The following is a 21,070-nucleotide window of genomic DNA, read 5'->3' on the forward strand; positions in this document are numbered from 1 at the left end:
GGTTACTAACCTAATTGCAATGAAGTAATTGCTTGTGTATTTATTTCTTGAATGCCTTTTTTTCCTACTGCAATGTCACTCCATTAAGGCTTCTGTCTCTGTTCACTGGCACACAGCAAGCCCACACTAAACCTCTCTGCCTAATTCCCAGCTTTATGTAGTCCAGGGCAGACTGGCTGTGACCTTGGCTCTTCTGCTTAAGAGCTATGATGGCCTTGAGTGGGTCGTCCCATGTCGAAGCACCCCATTTCCTTGCCTGTGAAATGGGGCAGCAGTAGGACTTACCCCACATTGCCGCTGTGAGGACAAAATGAGATAAGCAGGAAGTCTTTAGCGCAGGGTGTGCACAGGGGTGGTTCTGCATAAGGGCAGATCTTAGCGACCTTTATTGGTGGTGGGAGTTGGGTGGTTTATCTGCTTTTAAATGTGAGCCTTCATTCGGGTGACACAGGGAGCTGGCTGCAATGCAGATCTGCGCCCTGTCACCCGATTCCGATTTGGTGGGGCTACAGGGAGGTGCGGAAATTTACATTTTTAACAGGCATCTGGGAATAATTCCAGCGCGGGCAGTCTGTGGACCACCCTTGGAGAAATACTGCTTTAGAACAAGAATCCTCACTTCCCAGACTTCTGAAGAGATGGACAAACTAATAACCATATAATACATGACTCTTGGGGTTGGATAATGAAAGTAAGAGAACAAGGACCATCTTGCAGGGGAGACATTGAATATATTTCATTAACATTGCAGCCTGAACAGCCAGCAAAATTTATGCTACTCCCATATTCACTAGTAACAGCTCCCTAATGCCCAGTCTCTGTCTCCCTAATTCTTTCCTATCCTGTCCCCCTAACAATGGGACTAGGACAGCACCCTCATCTGCCCGCAAGCAGAACTCTCAGTGTTTCCCCAGAGACAGAGTTCATGAAAAGTAAACTCTAAAGGGAGGTAAGAATGTCTCTGATTTTGAAAATCAGGCTCCATTCCTGATTATTTTTATGCCAAGGGGCTGGTGTCTTGAAAACTCACCGTGATTTATTACCTTGGCTTTTAGATTGGATGACTGGGATATCATATGGGAGACGAAGGCAAAGTTGAAAAAGGGCTTCCTCTTAGACTTTTTTCCCAAGTAAAAGCTTTCGAGCACAAAGTGCTGTCTCTAAATAAGACAAGTGTCCGTGTCCCTCAGGACCGTGTTGGCCTGGCCCACTGCACACAGCGCACCCGAGGTTTCCAGAGCTCGCGCCTTGCACCCTGGCTTGGATCTTTTTTTTTCTTCCTAATAAGTCAAGGGCTCCTAATGATACATTAATCCTGATAGATCAACTTAAAAGACTCGTTTCTAGCGAGTTCCTGAAGACCAGGTGGAAACGAACTTTTAAGGTAGTTTTTTTAAAAAAAGAAAAAAGGAACAAATGAGCAATGTCCACGTTCACTCGTGCGTGTGTGGAGCTCAGGACGCCCTGAAGGTGGGCGCCCTCTTACCAGCAGGTTCTCCGGCTTGATGTCCCGGTGGACGATGTTGAGGCTGTGCAGGTATTTGATGGCGCTGGCCAGGTTGTACAGCATCCCACTGGCGTCTCGCTCGGTGTACTTGTTAGTGGAAGTGATGGCATCGAAGAGGTCGCCTCCCTGCGAGGGAACAGCAGGAGGAGCAGCGCGTGAACAGATGCTCCAATGGGGCCGCCTGGAGAGGCGCCCGACAGGCCAGCAGGGGAGTGAGGGATGCGGGCGGGAGCTCTGGTTCCGGGGCCTCCCTCTCAAAGGCCCGGGGCCTCGCACGATTTCTCTCCCCACTGCGAGGGCCACTGACATCTCCTCCAGGGCTCCGGAGGCGGAGCAGAGGACGCGCTGCCGTGGAGCTCCCAGCCGGGGAGGGGGGCCCAGGTGTCCAGGGCAGAGGCCTTGTGACACCCACTATCCTGGGGGCATGTGTGACATGCCTCAGACCAAGCGGCAGCAGGAGTTCAAATCCAGAATTCTCCATCTCCCCAAATGAGAGACAGGTAATACTGCTAACTGCACCCTTAGCAAAGTGTTCTGCTGCTGGGTGATATGCTCTCTCTCTCTCACACTCACACACACACACAGAGTTCTCATCCTTCTCTAGATTTAGGTCTCTTGGAGTGGGTGTAGTGCTTTCTTTTTCAATCCTGCACTGCTTTGTAAGGAACAGAAAAAAAGGACCAGAAATTGTCACTCCAAAGATGCGGGAGAGGGAGGAGGGTGGAGAAACTTCAAAGACAGTTTTCCAGGACCATTATTCCTCTGCACTTTTGTTCCCATTGTTCCTTGCTCATGTATTGTTATTTGGTGAAATAAGGACTTTAGCCTCCAATTTTAGATCCATTTATTTGTAATGCTTTCGCAGAAGTTGGGTCTCATTTGCAGACAACATATGCATCCTTCTTGCACATGAGGCCCGCAACAGCCAAGCCCAGTGGCCAACTGTGTTTATCTGTTACCCGATGTGCAAAGAGACTTAATATTTCTTTTCAAATAGCAAAGGCAAAATAGAGCACTTGTCGGCTGACAGTTTCCAAATCGCACTACTGGACCCGCCCTCTGTTACTCTGGACACCCTCTGCGAGGGCAGCATCTGCCACTGACCCTTCAGCTTCAGCACTTAAGCATATATACATTAAAAAAAAACACACACACACGTATATACACATATTTTCTTTCCAAAAAGAACATTTTCCCTCTCAGCGTTCTGTCCCTGGAAGGCAAAGCTGCTCTGTGCAGGTGTGCAGGCTGTTTCCATGGCACCCAGGGGGCAGGGTTTTCACGTGATCAACACTTGATCGTGTGTAGGGCTGTATGTACATGGTGACCCTGCTAGGACCCCACCACTGTCCTAGTTATCCAGGCTCTGTGCGTCCTACAGCCTCATTAATTCATCCTCAACAGTCACTGGGACCTACCAGTCCTGCCTTGAAGGCCCGTCTCTGACACAGCCTTCCGGGCCATCCTGGGCTCCTTATCCAAAGCACCCTGTGTGCAGACTGTCACCTTCCTACCTGGCATGTCAACATTCTTTCTCTCCTCCGGAAATCAATGTTCCTGCCCCATGGGTCTCTCTGCTCGGCCCCCAACCTTCATCCCCACTTGCTTAGTCTCAGCTTCTGCCACTGCCGTGAGGGTATTTGCTCCCGGGCGGCCCAAACAGGCCAGACTCTCTCTGCTCCAAATTCATCCTCCTGAGAGCCCCTTTCTGGACTGTCCCCTCTACTCTGTCTTCCTAACGCCTGTTGCTCTTTCAGGGCCGGGCTCCAGGGCCACCTCCTCCACAGGCCTCCTTCCTCTGAACACACAAGCAGTGTGTGTGCTGGCACTTCTGCAGCCACAAGTCTAAAGTCCTGTTCTTGGTAACTATGGAATTTCACTCTTCAACGTCATTTCACTGTTTTCCAAAATATAGGCCTGGTTCATCCTACAGCTTCTGACCTTCCTGGCGCCCTGTTGGGCTCTCGGGGTTTGACCAACACTGGCCGAGCTTAATTCCTCAGGGGAGAGGGGTGTCACAGAAGACTTTCAGGTCAAGCCTGGGGTTGGCCTTCCCTTCTCGGGATGCTTCCAGATGGGGCCTAAGTTCAAGGGCACAATCTAGTGGCTCAACCGAGGAGTCCTGATGCTGGGCGGACTACCATGCAGGCACATGCTGGCCTTGCGAGGCTATCTTGGTCACCCGGAGAAGTTACAAAGGCTGCTAGATGGCACTTAGCTATTGTCACCTGACTAAGCATATGACTCACAGTCCACTAAGCTTTCCCACAAAATGTGTTCTGAACTCTTAAGCCTTTTCCTATTTTACGTCTCATCTTCAAATTTAATCTTCTCTCTCCAAAAAGCAGCCAATAACAGAGGACTGCTCATCAATTTTTAATGGCACACAAAGGGGCAGCAGGAATGGTTTGAAGTTGTTGCCTTAAAAATTCAAGTCATTGTAAAAATACTATTCTTGGTGCTAGAGAAAGTATCATTTATAATGTTGGTAATTGCCACACTTTAGGGTGATAAAGTGCCAATATGAAAGTCTTCTGAATAAATGAAATTGGCCTTTCTTTGTTGGGAAAAATGTTTAGCATATTTTTCTCCCTCATTCTCCACCTTGACAATAACCTTGTGTTACTACAAACAAAAACTCCTCCTCGCCATAAAAGAAACAAATCCTACCTTGAAGCAGGAAAAAACGGGCTTCATCTATGGATATAAATTACGAGTAAGTAACAAAGGCCAACAGATTGAGAGCAAAACGAGTCTGAATGATGAAAGTTTAAAGGCCACAGAATGAACATTTTTCTATACAGCAACAGATTAGTTGACCAAATGCTTTCCTGGCCTTAAATCTTTACAAGAGGACACCCCACATTCCAGGGGGCTCATTTCTGCCACCAGCTCAGGCCAGCGATTCTAAAGAGGGTTCCTGGAGCTCTTGGCCCTCACGGCCACTCAGCCGAGGCAGAGGGAGGTGACCAACTCAGGGCACTTCACGACTGCGTAGAAATTACTTGTGCCGACAGTTGGAGGAAACGTAGAAGAGGCTTGAGAAACGCACAACTTCGGGAAAATGAAACATTCGGGTTTTAAACACTTCCAATTAAAGTTGCAGACACAGAAGGAGAGGGAGTAGGAGAGTTCCCTTTCCCCTACGTTCAACCATCATCAACATTTGCCCCTTCCTATGTTCTGTGACTGGACAGAAGAAAAACATAATTTTCTGCGACAGGGTGAGGCTGGAAGCTTCGCCGAGAGGTGATGGGCTATTTACATCACTAAGGCTGTGTTATTTTTCCATCGTGTTAGTGTCAACATTTTTTCAAGCTGGTTTTTGTAATGATGAGTGATACTTTTGGAGTTCATGGGAAAGTTAGCAAATTCTACTGCAACAGTAACAACGACCGTGTTGCTATTTCCTATTTCCTGTGTCACAAAAGCGGGCAGAAGACATCCCTCTTATCCTCCCAATAGCACTCCTGTAGGTGCTACTATCATCACTCTCTGTTTACACAGGCGGGAACTCAGACACAGAGAGGCAGCCCCAAGGACAGGGTGCTATTTAGGTCAAGGCTGGAACTTGACCTTTTGCAGTAAAATTCGAGTGTCAATACTCTTAACCGTTGCGCCCACACACAGAAATAAGAGACTGAGTGTGGGGGGAGGAAATAAGGAGCGAGCCCTATTACCCAGCAGGGTCGGGCACTCTGTTTTCTCTCTCTTTCCAAAATACGCACCTTCACTAATTCCATGACGAGATACAGTTCGGTTGGCACATCCATCTCTTCGATCAGGAGAACGATATTGGGATGCTTCACTCTTCTTAAAATAGACACCTCATTCTGGATCATGTGCTCCTGTCCAAGAGAAAAGCTATCATTACACGCATCGCAACTAGCGAGGTGCTCACACACACACACACCGGACAGACTTGTGGTTGCCTAGGGCGGGCGAGGGGTGGGCTGGGACTTGGGGACGAGCAGAGGCAAACTATAAGATGGATAAACAACAAGGACCTCCTGTTTAGCCCAGGGAACCGTATTCAACATCCTGTAATAAGAATAAATGGAAGAGAATGAAAATAAATAGGAGTTCCCTTCGTGGCACAGCAGAAATGAATCCAACCAGGAACCAGGAGGTTTCGGGTTCGATCCCTGGCCTGGCTCAGTGGGTTAAGGATCTGGTGTTGCCGTGAGCTGTGGTGGAGGTCGTTGACACCACTCGGATCTGGCATTGCTGTGGCTATGGGGTAGGCCAGCAGCTGTAGCTCCGATTGGACCCCTAGCCTGGGAACCTCCATATGCCACAGGTGCGGCCCTAAAAAAAAAGAGAAAAAAAAAAGAAGAATAAATAAAAGAGGTGCTAACTCAAATGAACAAAACTATACTATCTGAAGATCAATAAAGATGTATTTTGGTAAAATACAATGAGTGTGTCTTAGATTTTGATATTCAGATAGCCTAGAATTGCCAAAAGACATTGAAGGTCCTTAGAAGATCCTTGTAATTTCAGAACCTACCATGAGCAATAACCACATATAGAAGGGTGAGGTGAAACTCAGATCATAAATGAAATGGAAGAAGTAAACAAATAAAGAGAAAGAACAGAAGTAACATCCAGGGAGCTCCCATTGTGGCTCAGCGGAAACAAACCCAACTAGTAACCCTGAGGGTGCAGGTTAGATTCCTGGCCTCACTCAGCGGGTTCAGGATCCCACATTGCCATGAGCTATGGTGTAGGCTGCAGACACGGCTCGGATTCTGCATTGCTGTGGCTGTGGTGGAGGCCAGCAGCCGTAGCTCTGATTCCACCCCTAGCCTAGGAACTTCCATATGCTACAGGTACGGCCTCAAAAAGCCAAGAAAAAAAGTTCAGTCATTCCAACTAACATCCAGTTTATTCCAGGAATATTTACGAAATGAAGTTATTTGCTAGTAAGTGGAGGACATTCTATTCCACCAAAGCACAACTCCCAGATGAACTCCTAGGTGTTCATCTGGGAGCTCAACTTTGTTTCCTTCTACCCTCTGAGCACTGTGTTCAGGAGCATAAACCTTATACATACTTTGCCTCGACACTTGCTTTTCTTGATAATTTTCAGGGCGTACTCCCTAGCAGTTGACCTGCAAAGAAAAAAAAATTGTTTCATACACTTGATTTCTATTGAATCATCTTGTTATGCATTAATTTCTTACCCATAGATCGTGTATCGTGGTATGTTTTGTAATAGATTTCATTTTCCTATTTTAAAAGGAATGTGTGAACTTTAAGAGGCTGACTTAGTGTAAGGACAACAAACATGCTAGCACAGAAACATTGTGAGCTGTTAATCCTGCCACGCTTGTAACAAAACCACCACTATGGCTACTGCCATGTGGTGGCCAGCCTGGCCCCTTCCCTGCCAAGTAGTGTGGTCAGAAGCGGATGTGAGTTTCTGTCCTCCGTCCCAGGCTCTCTTGGGGGTTTCTCTCCAAGGGTGGCCCTGACAGTGTCCCGAGTGGCTCTCACAGTCATACCCACCACTCTCAAGAGCAGCCCATCCTCTCTAGACCTGGGTTGTGTGCACCCCTGTGTCCTGCTGAACTCACGGGGGAGGTGCTGAAGGAGCACAGGAGGGAATGCTGGGCATCCCCCGCCCTCGGAGGATTTCTATGGCGGTCTCCTTTGAGAGACATGAAACGGAGGTGACAGGTAAAATCAGTTCACTTTCCCCAAGTCACATGGCAGTACTAAAATCAGAACTTTGAGTTTCTGGGGTCCCTGCTTCACCAACAGCCCAGCCAACACTGCCCCTCCTCCTTGGTGGGTGTGGGAGGGAGGGCTTAGTCATACTGCACCTTTAAATAGCTCCCTAGCTTGTGCTAACATTTCCAAGATGCTGGAGTGCCAACCACGGCAGGTCCATTGTCAAAGGACACGATGCGTCCTTAATAACCATAAGAAACCACTCCACAAGCATTGCTGTTTCACTTCTGATGGGGAAACACAGAGGCTAGCTTTGCACCTGTAGATAAAGGCCGATTTTAGGCTCCAAATGAATACAATGGCTGTGAAGTTGGTTAAGAACAAAAATTTTAAATAGGGCTTTACATCTTCAGCCTGGAGAAGCACACAACCTAGCACGGTGGGGACAAGACAATGATGCGCCTACAAATGAAGAGGTTAGATATTAACAATGCATTTCAAGGGCATTTTAGAAGCCATTTGCACTTCTAAAAATGCTTCTTCCCCTACACATCCAGGCCCCTGCAGGGATCTAGCGCAGAAAACAACCAACATCACCCAAACTGACAGGATTGTGCCCGGTTCACAAAACCAGAAAGCAGCTATCACGCTGAAGCCCGCGCTCGCCACGAGGGGGCGCTGCGGCTCAGGTGGCAGGAAGCAACCCCTCCGCTCCGCGCTCCGCCTCGGGCCGCTCCGCCTCGGCCTTGGAGGAAGGTGTGAGTCAGCCTTGGCTAAATGCAGGGCCGGGGTGACCGACACCCCGCATAAACGCCAGACCTTCAGCAAGGCCGAGGGCTGCGGGCGGAGGTGGAGGAAAAATCACGTCAACTAGAGGGAAACGAAGTACTTGACACAGAGATTTTCCATGTGTGAGCAGACAGATAAACGGGAAAGTGAAGTCTCATCTACGAGGGGATTCCTCACACCCCAGAAGGACCACAGGATCCCCCCAAGCAGCGCTTCTTCAGAGGCTTCTGAAGAGTTTGCAGATTGGAAGACACTTAACCAGGAGGAAAACCGGCCGTGAGCTGTGGCGTGGGTCGCAGACGCAGCTCGGATCCCGCGTTGCCGTGGCTGCGGCGGAGGCCGGCGGCCACAGCGCCGATTCGACCCCTGGCCTGGGAACCTCCGCGTGCCGCGGGTGCGGCCCTAAAAAGGACTAAAGACAAAAACAAACAAACAAAAAGAATACCAAGAGGCAAACTGAAAACCGAAGGGTTTCTGGATTCCGCTTTTCATCAACACTAGAAAATGATAACGAGGCAAATCTGAGACTGGAATACGTGCGCCATCTCCGATCCGCGTGCAGGTGTTTCCTGTGATGGCAAGGGAACCCGGCCTCTTGACCCACAGCTCTGAGAAAGGCCGGCAGGCCCCGGCAGGGCCAGAGAGCTAGGATGGAGCTGACACAGGAAGCGTCCCCAGAAAGAGGACGGATGGGGCGGTGCTGGACCCGAGAGAGGGCCTTTCTCAGCTGTGCATTGGCCTCATTTACCCTTGATCTTCCATTTCCCTGGAATGAGTAACAACACAGCTTTGTTGCACGCAAGACAAACAGCTACTGTGGGAACCAGGAAGGCGGAATCCTCCTCTACAGCGGACAGGCAAGAAGTAGATTCTCCAGGAAAGAGTGGGCATATTGGCTCCTAGGATGCCAGTCAGGTTCTATCCTGAACCTTCCGCTGAGAGGAAAATGCAGGCAAACCTAGGCGGCAAGGGCCCTAGAGCTTACTGGGAAGGGACCTCGTGGGCTGACTACCCAGAACCTTACAAAAGGGGATTAAACACTCAATTAGTGTTACCCAGATTTTATATCCTCCCCGTAGAGGGCCACCAAAGTTAATTCTGCAGGGTTTCTTTCTAGATTCCTTGAGGACAGAACTATAAAGTCATAATAAAATCCTTAATTATTGCACATGCATATTTATAGGAAAGCAGCTGAGTCTGGAAAATAAGCCTAAAAAGAGGTCTCAGGACTAAATGTATACCATAAGAATAAAAACTTTACTGCCTGCTCTAACTTGGTAAATGAAAACACTTGGCAAGAAATAAAACCTCAAATCAAGCGTCCCCCGCACCCGCACTCTGAGGACTGCTGCACCTGCGGAATTTTGCCACAGCAGAGGGACGGAGACCGGGTCTTTGACCTCCACGAGTCTCCCGCCAGGTAGACCCCAAGACGCCGAGATTGCTGGGGACCATCCAGGCCATTTGCTTCCATGTTCCTGAAATCATATTCTTGACCTTTTACCAAACTACAGAAACCTCAAATGCCACAGTCAAAGCAGCAACAGCGAAACAAGCTTTATGTTCCTCCTCGTCTACAGGAACTCAATCTGTAAGGTCACTTTCCTGCTCGGTTTGACCCAAGGCTAGTGCACCAACTACTAGGGAGGAATGTCCGAATTTTGCAGACTTGAACTAAATCTAATTTTTCAGGTTTGCGCTAAAAACGGCTGGGCAGAAGCGGTCTTGTTTAACTTACTGACGCTCAGCCCCAGCGGGGTCTTCTCCTCGGCCCTTCCCTCAGCCCTGGACGGCGGTGGCAGCATGTCTATGCAAAGGTGCTCGGGGCTGAAGCGCTTTTTCTGTGGGCTGTTTTGAAGGTGTTTATGAAGACGGTGTGGAAGAGGAAACGCGGCTCCCCACAGCATGTAGTGAACTTCCTGGCAACGCGTGGCTCACGGGTCAGGTGCTCAAGCGCAGGGGCTCCGTCGGGACTCTCTGTAGCCTCCGAAACGCCCCGCATAGGCCTGGACCAGCAGGGGCCCCAAACATGTTGGTGGAGCCTGCAAACTCCAGAGGCTGGAGGCAGCAAGGCCAGGTTCAGGAGCGAGCCTGACTGTTTGGCATCCCGGGAGCCAAGACGCCCACTTTTTCTTGGGGAGTCTGCTCCTGGCCTGTCCGGCTGCAGAGGAGGATTCGGCCTGCCTGGGCCCCACATCAGCAGTCTGCTTTCTGTACTACGACGTGGTAATGTTTCCCATTCCAGGAAGAAGGAGGGTCAAGGTCAATGCCCGGGGGACACCCCAACCCCAACACACGCCAGGCAAGAGGGCTTCGTAAGCAGCACCCTTGGTTCACAAATTGTCATAAAGCTAAACCTCAGTCTCCTCTGTAACCAGAGAACTGCGGCATCCCAGAGAGTCTTGTCGAGCAGCTCCTGAGGCCCCTGGAGACAGTGCTGGGGGGAGGCAGGCAGCCATCAAGGGACCTGGCAGGTCCGAGGAGCCGATACGCCACGACGGGAGGGCTGGCCTGTGCAGTGACGTTCGTGTCTCCACTGCTGTAGGAAAACCTTCCCCGAGACAGCAGATTATCAACGGGAGGGGCGTAACGTGCCCCTGTTCATACAGATTCATCCTTCAAAATATAGCAGAATGGACCCCCGCAAGCAATGTGTGCCATTCAGAACATTCTTAGCTGGCTTTTGTTTTCCTGGACCTCTGGCAACTATGAAAAGAATGTTTCATGATATCTCGGGGGAGAGAGGGCAGATGCCACGTGTCCCTGTTGGGCAGGAGAGGATTGCTAACACTCTGGGGAGCAATCTGGTGTTTAGGCTCAGATGGTTCGTCCAAGGAGACCCAAGATGTGCACATATGCAAAACGAACACAATCCAGGCTCGAAAGAAAGAAATTAATTTGAGATGGAGAAATGAGAAATAGCTATTGTGGGAAGACGGGGACTGTGGGCCGAGATGCCATCGTGATCCAAATGCACGCACGCACACGGCTGCTTTGCCAGACGCAACAGATGATGCACGTGGCAAATAACCAGACAGCCCGCCGCGGGAGGGCATGGCGATCTGCTACCCACGGGGCGTTCTGCTGCAGTGGGAATCGAATTTCAAAGGGTTGGATGAAAGAGTAAATGAAATATAAAATTACACGCACACACACACTTCCATCCCGCTACCTTGGGAATGGCTTTCCTGATGGACGTTCTGTCTTCTTTGTACAGGCATGAAGGTGGCGTGTGTGACTTTGCCTCGGCCAAGCCACAATCCTACAGGAAACCCCTTGTCGGAGGGGACCAAACGCGGAGCTGAGCTCAAATGGGTGCCTTGCGAAGCCCTCACTAGCTGAGTACTCACTTACTCGGGCAGTTAGCTGCTCCAGGCATTCTTCATATAAAACCAGATGGTGCCAATACTATGCGATTATCATGATCATTAAATGAGGGCCTTTTATATGGTTTATGTTCAGTAAACAATGGTTCCTCCAGTTTAGGGAGGTATGAGGCCTGGGGAAGTAAAAGGAAATTGTCTATATTTGGCAGTCACAAACGAAGGGTCAAGCTTCGTTGGGGTGCCCAGGAGAGGGGTTCTAGCAGGATTAGCTCGGGGACCTTTCATGCTGCCTGCCACCCGTGCCCCTCTCTCACGAAGAGCAGCTGCTCTGGGGGTCACTGTCACCATCGTGGCTTGGTACCGCTGGTATGCTGGGTGGGGCAGAGTTTAAGATCCCCTGACCCACCCAGGGGAGCTGAATGAGGGCACCACGGCCTTGGTCGGGCAAAGGGTGAGGGGAAGCAAATCAGTGGACAGCGGCCAAACTCAGGCCCCGCGTGGCGTCTGAGGCCCAGGCCAGGCACCCATCTTCCTTTCTAAATCCAAGGCCCTGGAGAAACGGAACTTCTGGGTCCTGCAGGGAGAGCTGCTAGCCGGAGGCATCCTCTCAGAGGAGAGGCGGAGCTTAGAACCCATTTTTCCCACAGCGGGGAGAACTCTCGGGGGGTAGGAGCATGTACCCCCCAGGCCGGCCCCGGGGAAGCCAGCAGACAGGCTCGCTCCGGAATGAGGCTCGCTCCCCTGCCTTTTTAACGCCCTGCTCCTGGGGCCTGAAGAGCAGCTGCCGGTGGGCCGGGGCCCCCTTAAGAAGCAACTTCCAAATCCAACGCTGGGCTTAGGGTTTGGGGGGCCTTCATCTGGGCTAAGCTATAAGCTGTCACGTCTCCATCTAGTAGCTCCCAGCTACCGTCCTTGATTAGGCATCAAGGTCCCAGAAAGAAACCTCTCACTCCAAGTCCTCCCCTTTGGTCACAAGAGTGCCTGGCTCACTCATTTCAAAACATTTTAATGTATTAAATGCCATTTTGGTTGGGATCAGTCGTCTGTAGGCATTTTAAAGCTTTTTGCAGTTATCATATTTAATTTTATGAAAGTACATGTACAGCCCACATACAAATGTTCTGACCTCTCCAAAATGCCTCCAAAAAGTGGAGAAAAAGAACTCTTCTATATGTTTTTTTCCAACCAAATGAAAGGACTTACCTGAAAGCTCTGGCACCGTTTTGCTGAGTATATTAAAAAGAAAAATCAAAGTCCTTAATTTATAGATTGTCCCAGGGAATCACTACATTTTTCAAATCTGTTGTTAGATGGGCTTTTCTTTAAAAAAAATTTTTTTTTTTACATCTGGAGTTCAGACATTAACCTATTCCATATGTGCCACAGACCACAAATAAGGCCAGAATCTTGGAAAATGTAATGCCAAATGTTTCCTTTAAAGTTTGATATCCTTCTCACCTCTCTACACACTCCTTGACAACAGCAAAATTGCCATCTCCTATTGTCCTTCCGACTTTATATCGTTCTGTTATTGTGGCTGGAATCTGGAAGCCTTCCTCCGACACTTCTGAAAGAATCATTAGTATGTTTTTATTGGTAGAAAAGGAACACAGATGTCGCATAAAGGAGACGTTTAGAAGTATCGTCTAATAGACTGGAACTGACTCAGAATCAATATGTCATTTTCTGCACAGCGAGGCCCCCAAGCCCCCCCCCCCTTCCCCCCCGGCTGACTGTATCATCAACAGTTTTTTACTAAGACAAATGATAAGCTAAAAGGAGACGTCAAACATATGGGGTCCATGCCCACCTATGTAAGAGCGCACTATGCATTCTGCTGCAGTGGGGGATTCTGGAGAGGAAGTTTTGCTTTTCATTTCATGGCAGTTTGATCAATAGCGTTGACTGAATACCCTGGTGCACGGAGAAATGACACTCCCGGGTATGGGGGAAAATGCAGCGTGTTAAGGGACTCAGGGCGGCTTGACATCTCGGGAGCATGAAAAATGCCTGCTGTTTGGACACTTAGCTTTACCACATCCTGAAATCGAGATCTCCATAAAATTCCTTATGAACTAAACACCGATTGCCACCCATCCCCAGTATCAATGAGCAGACTTTAGACAAATGTTCTCACCAGCAACCTGCAGAGCAGATGTTGAGTTAAAATTGCTGTATCTATTATGTCTGTGAACAGAACAGTTATGTAGTTTCAATTATGTTCGTGCCATTAACACAATGCATTTTCCCCCTTAAAACGCATTTTGAAATATTTTACAAATGCCTAATAATGCTTTAAATATCTAAGGCTGTAAAACTAAACAAGCCACACTTAGGTCACATAAATATAGTGGATAACCTTTAACATCTTCGGGGTATAAAAAGCCTTTTATAGCTGGGCTCTAAACTTTACATGCTTCACAGTTATAAATCCTGGCTCTCCCTCAGGCAACCTGAATACAAAATGCGATGGAAGCCTGGTGAGCTTTCTAAATGGGCTCCTTTTTCTGACCTTTAATCATAAACTGAGACTAAACATTTCTTCTCAAAATAAAATTACAACCTTAGGTGGCAAATGGGCTTTCTTGGTGATTTTTGTGTTCACCCGGAGCTCAGTCTGCAGGGGTGGGGAACGGGACATGCAGACGTCCAAGCAGCAGACACCTGCTTTCGGACCCTTACTTCCTCGGGTTCCTTGCTCTGGTTGTGTGGTCACTTCTGATCTGCGCCACTCTGGAGCTGAGAGTGGATGAAGCTCCTGGACACCACGGCACAAACGCAGGACACTGGCACCTGCTACTTCTGTCCTTGGCACTAGTGCAACCTCTTCACCTCTCTATAGGTGACATGTTACTTTTAACCCACTGGGAGCTCTCTCAGTGGCCTCTGGGATAAAGTGAGAGCCAGAGCTTCACCCCCACCGGCCATCTTGCCCCCAAGAAACCACAGTGTTGCCTCTGTTGGAAGGATTTTTGTCTAGCGCATGGTTAGTGCAGGAGATCCTTGGAGAAGTTTCAACTCCACCGCAAAGCACCCGAATGCACAAAACCTCTCTCAGATGACAGGGTCTTAAAGCCCCTCACTACACGGACCATAAAAGTAACTGCCCTCGGCTGTCGCAGGCAAGCCCCGCTTGGGATGGGATGGGGGACGGAAGCAGGCGCTTCTCCGCTTCCCTCCAGGGGGCACCCGTCTGGAGCGCAGGGCTTGGGACCTTTTCCTGCCTACTGACAAGAGGTATCTTTTTGGCTTTGGGCGAAGACGACTTTGCCAAAGGCTTAGTCAAGGACCATTTCATCTCGTTAGGTAAGAAAAACCCATTGGAACAAAGATGACTTCTGGATGGCTGCATTTCCTACTTCTAGAAATACCAAAAAACTCTGATATTGCACGGGAGGCAGGAAATAATCCTTGGGTCAGTCACGTATCTCACGTAACATACTAAAAGTGCTTCCCCCAAATGGGACTTTATTGGAAAATTAAATCATATTATTTAAAACCAATAAAGGGTGCTGATGCTTTAACGGTGGTCTGATTATTTCAGTTTTATACTTTAATTTCTGAATACTTTCCCATAATTAATTGGAGCCTGATAACGACCCCCAACCCCCGGGGAGGAAATGGGCATCTATTACAATGCTCTCATTTCATAGAAGAGGAACTAAGAGGCAGAGAGCAGAAGTGGCCTATGGAAAACCATCCAGGAGTCAGCCCAAAAAGTCGATTCTGGAATCCAGGTCATCTGAACACTTTCTAAAGTGAATGAGCTTAAGGTCCAAATACTATTTTCACAGTTGCCATCAATTAATCCTTTTTGTAAAGCCCGCATTTCCCCATTTCGACTTCACTCCAGTTAGAGTACCTCTGCAGGGCTAGCACAATCAATTAAGAAAGTCAACAGGTCTTTGAGGTTGGGAATCTAGAACAGGGCCACAATCGCCCCCTTTTACTCGCAAAGTGAGCAGTAGCAGGCCTTCTTGGAAGGCCTAGACCCTCTCGGGGAGACCCCCTGAGACCCCCCCCCCCTCCCGCGGGAGCCACGTCCACCCCTCCCCCCTCGCTACGACCTTGCGATCGGCCGCGGGCTCCGTCTGCTAGAGGAGCCACAGATGCCTCGCATGTATTTAGCCGACTCATCCTCCACCCGAGGACAAGCTCGGACCCCAAGTCCCAAGCTCACCGCCTTCTCCAGGTCCGTCGTTCTCGTCCATCGAGCTGCAGACTTTGGTGGATGCCAGCGAAGTGGAGGAGCCGCCATGCTGGGAACTCTGCGGGGTGGGGCGGGGGGAGGGGGGCAGACACAGAACAAAAACACTTGGTCCAGGTGCCCACGTCTGGGTGCTGTGCCCAGCCTGGAACCTCAGGCAATCAGTGCACCCACTTCCAGGGCGGAGCTGGGCTCGACCCTGGGAGGCCCGTCCCTCCCTCCCACCCTCCCGTCCAGTCAGAGATGCTGTCGGCTGTGTCAGGCTTGTCATGGTCGCTCTGGACCTTCCATGACCTTTTATTCCTTTTCCTCCAGATGAGCGTCCTTTTGCGCACCGTTTAGGTATCTCACCTCACTCTCCCACAGTCTATCTGCAAACAGGCTTCAGACAAGGTGTTATTCTGATCTCTCGTTCTTTTTCTTTTTTTTTTTTTGTAATCTTACCAACGGAAAAAGGGTTGCTTCAGTTTATTTTTTTAATGGAATATCCTTTAAAAATATTCAGCTTTGCCACACCCTTGGAGAAAGGTTAAAGAGTGGGTTTGTTAATTCCACTTTGAGATAAAGACGTAAGCAGTGAGCAAGTCAACTGAGTTGCTCAACGTTACCTAACATCAAACATCTACTGATCGTTCCTTTTACCCCTGAGGCAACAACAGGACCCAAAAGCCTACGCCTTGTTGATTCCTTTGTCATTTTGGTATCTTTGGACCCAAGGCCCAGGAGGGCAAACAGAGTAACAACTCTCTTATGAAAGTCAGAGGAGGAAACACCACCAAATATTTAAGACTGTGATCAGCTACGAGGCAGGGCTTTCACGAGGAATCTTTCCATCTCTGCATCTACTCCTTGAGACAAGGGTCTGCACATTTGGGTGCTAGTTCTAAACAGCAAACACCGCTTGTCCTAAAAGATCCTGCTTCTGTTTCCCTGGGTTTATCCACTTGGTTGGGCTGATGGGAGCCGGGAGGCGGTGAGGGGGCGGCAGGGCTCAAGGTGCCGGCTGTCTGTGGAGCAGAGAGAAGGGGAGAGAGCATCTGTAGTGGAATCCATAATCGAGAGGGGGCTGGCAGCAGAGCTGACCTATTTTTCCTCCGCTTACCTGTCTCCCTTCAGCCCCCTCCCCACGCCATCTAGCCTGAACTGTGCCCAAAGGGTGAAGGAAGAGAAGCTTTACATACTCTCATTGTGTCCAGCGCTACCTTGAGAGGCAATTCAAAGACTGTAGTTTTCACCCAGAGGATGAAAAGAGTTAGGCGAGTGCTGCCGAAGTCACCACAGGCCATTCAAATCCACTACCCAAGGACGTTCTCCTGGACATGCTAAGATAAGCATGCGCCATGGGACAGGTTCATCAAAGCGGACAGGTGACACAGGAAGGTAGAGGCAAATTCATGGCAGTGATGCATCTGCTTCCTCCTAGGACATTCTAGAAGTCTGGTGGTTACTCTAGTACACCACAGCCCCAAAGGCCACCTGGTTTGTGCAGGGAGCCCTTTTTCCACGCTCCTAAGAACCCCCATGGGTTAGCCTGGGCCTTGAGCTGTTGCCCACCCTCTCTCGCTCAGCCTCCCTCAGCCCAGCAGCTCACGCTGTCCTATCTCAGGCCAGATAGTGGGAGGCACACCTCGACCTTGACACAGTCATAACCAACTCTGTCGAAGGTACTATAAATAAAAGAGCCTCTGAGTGGGCTGGGCTGACTTTACAGGTGTGTGTTTGTGAAAACCTTGTATTTATGACATTGGCAGACGGGCCTGAGACGAGGCCGGTTTGCGATGTTGCTGTCTGGAGAAAAGAAACGTTAACACTGCTGTGTGTTTTCCAGAACAGGGAGCTCTTCCTGCCCCTGTGTCATCGCTTCCACCGTCGACGTAAGGTTGTTCCAAGCGGAAACGCAGCAAGGAAACGTCTCGCGGGTAGACCTTCTCTTCTGTGCGTTCCGATCCTTGCATTTCTTCCAGCAGCATCGCGAATGGCGCTGAGGGATGTAGACACATCACGCTGTGGGACGGCGGGTGCTGTCTTGCTACAGGGTGGCTTAGCTTTTAGAATCGGAATCAAACACGCCAACTAAAGGGCCAGTAGAATGGCAGACACCAGCAAAATGTCCAGAACCTATTGAAGTACTTCCACGATCGTGCTGTTTTCATAAGAACATCAGATACAAAACACAGAACTCTGACCCACACGATCTGAAAACATCGTTTCGATGTAATGTTTTATAAATGTGCTGCATATTATTCACTAAAGTGTCTTATCAATGAATGAACTGCATTTTCAGTAGTGCCACCAAATAGCTGATGCCCTGAATGCTGCTTGCCACAGTGCCAGCTGTGTTTTCTCTGCCTTATGGAAAAAAATCCTTCAGGTTTTTAGGCTCTGGTTAAAAAAAAGGCGGCGGGGGGGGGGGGGGGGTTAAAACAAGTCTGCTTATGTTTAAAATTGCGTACTTTTTTGTCTTTTTGCCTTTTCTAGGGCCGCTCCCGCGGTATATGGAGGTTCCCAGGCCAGGGGTCGAATCGGAGCTATAGCTGCCGGCGTGCACCAGAGCCACAGCAACATGGGATCCGAGCTGCGTCTACAACCTACACCACAGCTCATGGCAACGCCAGGTCCTTAACCCACTGAGCAAGGCCAGGGATCGAACCTGTAACCTCATGGTTCCTAGTCAGATTCGTTAACCACTGAGCCACGACGGGAACTCCAAAAACTGCCTATCTTTGACTTTAGGTTTGAAAATGTAGTCAATTTCAAACATCACGCTGTCCAAAGATAACCGGCAATTCTAAGAGAAAAACACTGAATTACAAATAGGGTACACTGAAAATGGAAAGTGTCATTTTATTTATTATGCTCAAATAAAGTAAAATAAACATACTAAATTTCTAATGGTGTCCTCTCCTCTTTTCCTCAGAGGAGAGAGTTAATTTACATACTTTCCTAAGACAATGCCATTCATGGATTCAAAGTATTTCAGGGACTGAAATGGACCCTAAACATTATCTCCTCTATCCTTCTTCCACTGGGAGACCAAACCCACTACAAAAATCCTAGCTATGTGGTCAAATGGCCTAGAGAAGCTGGGGAAAAAAAAAAAAAAAAGTGACCATTTATATTTTTGCATGATTACAAACCAAATCAATTTATTTGTTTTTTCTGAGAAGATAATCCCTTTTCTAATACACGCAATGATAAGATTCTGTGTTGGCCTCAGTCAATCTGCTAATTCCCAGGCAGACCGGTGTACAGTACAAAACACAGTTATTTTAGAATGTAATGCAATTAGCTGCTCTGAGAGATCCTGTGACATTTGAAATGTCATCACCTCTAAGCAGATTTAATGGGGACCAGGTGGACAGGCTGCTGGCACCTGGATGCTTTTATGGCACACCTTCATAAAAGCACTGCCCTAAGTAAGAACACATCCTAAGTGCCGCTATTTAGCTTGGGATCATGTAACAGATGGAGAACATATCACACTTTTTGAAGTAAGTGAGAAAGCTGACATAACAGCTCTAACCACATTTTACCAAGATGGATCTGATGACTATGTAGTAAAAAACAGTTCATTTCAAATATAAACGGTACGAGTTACTCCTGCCAGCTGTATTAATGGTGTCACTCAGCTGGGGCCCACACCAAATAAAGAGCATAGGAATATCCAATTGAGCCAATGGATGGAATCAAGGCAGAAAAATCTCACCAGCGAAATACAGCTTTGTCTGGATACGTGTATTAGTTGCCCTCCACATTCTGTCTGGGCATACGGTTACTACTTGGTTAATTTTTGGTTGGAATATAGCCACGCAAGACTTTAGAAATCAACCGGATCAATCTTCTAAAGGAAACGCACTCACACATAGTTAACAAACTCGAAAAGATCCTGGGGATCCTGACTTGAGGTCTTCAGAATCTCTGAAGATGACTGCATGTAACAAAACTCAATCATAATCTTGCTTTGAAGCGCCTGACATCCAAGGATCTCGAGGTGTACAGAGTAAAACCATATGTGTATTTACTTTCCAAGCGGGTACAGAACAGTAAGTTGATGACATCAATCGGCAATAACGGATACGGCTCTGTTATTTGCAACAAGGCGCAAAGAGAACTCCTCTTTTTCCAAATCCCTTTGTCTGCATTCTCCACAGTATGTTTAACCTCAAGTTTATGGCCGAGGCAATCATGTGCATAAGAGCTCAGAATGAGCACTGAAACACTGGAAACGTTATCATAAAGACTGGGCCAGAGTTTTTTATAAAGACTGTAGAACTTTTATTCATGACATGGGTTTACTTAGAGGAAGGAAAAATGAAAATGGGAATATTGGCATTAAATCTATGCTTGGGAAGCCCCGGGAGCCAAGATTTCAAAAATGAATGTGTTTGATGTGACTTTGTTGTACCAGGCCGTCTGCTTTGCCTCCACCCCCAGTCACCAGAGTGACTTAGGGCCAGGGTCTATGGGTTCAGAATCGAACCGTTTGTCATCAAGTCTCCTCTTAGGAGTCACACTTCATGAAAGCATCATTGGGAAGGGGACCAGGAAGGCATCTAGTTCATCTCCTCTCAATAAAATAGCTCCCTCCAAGACTTATTCCCCAATTCAGGTGCTCAGGCTGTGATAAAGAGAGCTCACTTCTCTTTTAGGCACCCGCTCCGTTTTATTTATTTATTTATTTTTTTGTCTTTTTGCTATTTTTTGGGCCGCTCCCGCGGCATATGGAGGTTCCCAGGCTAGGGGTCCAATCGGAGCTGTAGCCACCAGCCTACGCCAGAGCCACAGCAACGCGGGATCCGAGCCGCGTCTGCAACCTACACCACAGCTCACGGCAACGCCGGATCCTTAACCCACTGAGCAAGGGCAGGGACCGAACCCACAACCTCATGGTTCCTAGTCGGATTCGTTAACCACTGCGCCACGACAGGAATGCCTCCATTTTATTTTAAACTCTCTTATATTATGTAAAAAAATAAAAAAAGTAAAAGCATCATTTGGAATTTTATAGATTTATAAACATTCCTTCCAGTTGCACCATCAGTGCTTTGAACACTGTTACGCTTAGGTTATCATGGAAATAATAAAGAGAATCAATTATAGCAAACTGTAATTTTAAAGTTAAAATAAACCCAGTAAAAATGTTAGATTTAAAACCAGAATTTTAGGGAGTTCCCCTGGAGGCACAGTGGTAACAAACCCAAATAGTATCCATGAGGACATGAGTTCAATCTCTGGCCTCATTCAGTGGGTTAAGGACCCAGTGCTGCCGTGAGCTGTGGTGCAGGTTGCAGATGCGGCTTGGATCTGGCGTTGCTGTGGCTGTGGTGTGGGCCGGCAGCTGTAGCTCCGATTCATCCCCTAGCCTGGGAACCTCCATATGCCGCAGGTACGGCCCTAAAACAAAACAAGACAGAATTTTAGAATTCTATAATACTGTAAATATACATATATAAAAAAAATCTGTTTTCTAACTAGGCCAGTAGAATTTTCTATTCTCCTTTATACCATATTATGAATAAAACAGATTATGGATTTGTTCTATATGAACGCTGGGTATCAAGTATT

The 21,070-nt window shown here is 48.3% G+C and overlaps 1 protein-coding gene across 3 annotated transcripts in view; it reads right to left on the minus strand.

Moving 5' to 3' along the window:
* Positions 1 to 21,070, minus strand: part of DCLK1 (doublecortin like kinase 1) — a 346,047-nt gene that overhangs the window by 48,245 nt on the left and 276,732 nt on the right. For all 3 annotated transcript variants that reach the window (XM_047755857.1, XM_047755858.1, XM_047755860.1), the window contains 5 exons: positions 15,479 to 15,566; positions 12,757 to 12,865; positions 6,564 to 6,621; positions 5,236 to 5,355; positions 1,487 to 1,633 (listed from right to left, as the gene is read on the minus strand). In XM_047755857.1, the coding sequence (XP_047611813.1) occupies positions 1,487 to 1,633; positions 5,236 to 5,355; positions 6,564 to 6,621; positions 12,757 to 12,865; positions 15,479 to 15,566 (522 nt within the window). The remainder of the gene's footprint in view (positions 1 to 1,486; positions 1,634 to 5,235; positions 5,356 to 6,563; positions 6,622 to 12,756; positions 12,866 to 15,478; positions 15,567 to 21,070) is intronic.

Source organism: Phacochoerus africanus, chromosome 13, assembly GCF_016906955.1.
Source record: "Phacochoerus africanus isolate WHEZ1 chromosome 13, ROS_Pafr_v1, whole genome shotgun sequence".
In the NCBI taxonomy this organism is placed as follows: domain Eukaryota; kingdom Metazoa; phylum Chordata; class Mammalia; order Artiodactyla; family Suidae; genus Phacochoerus; species Phacochoerus africanus.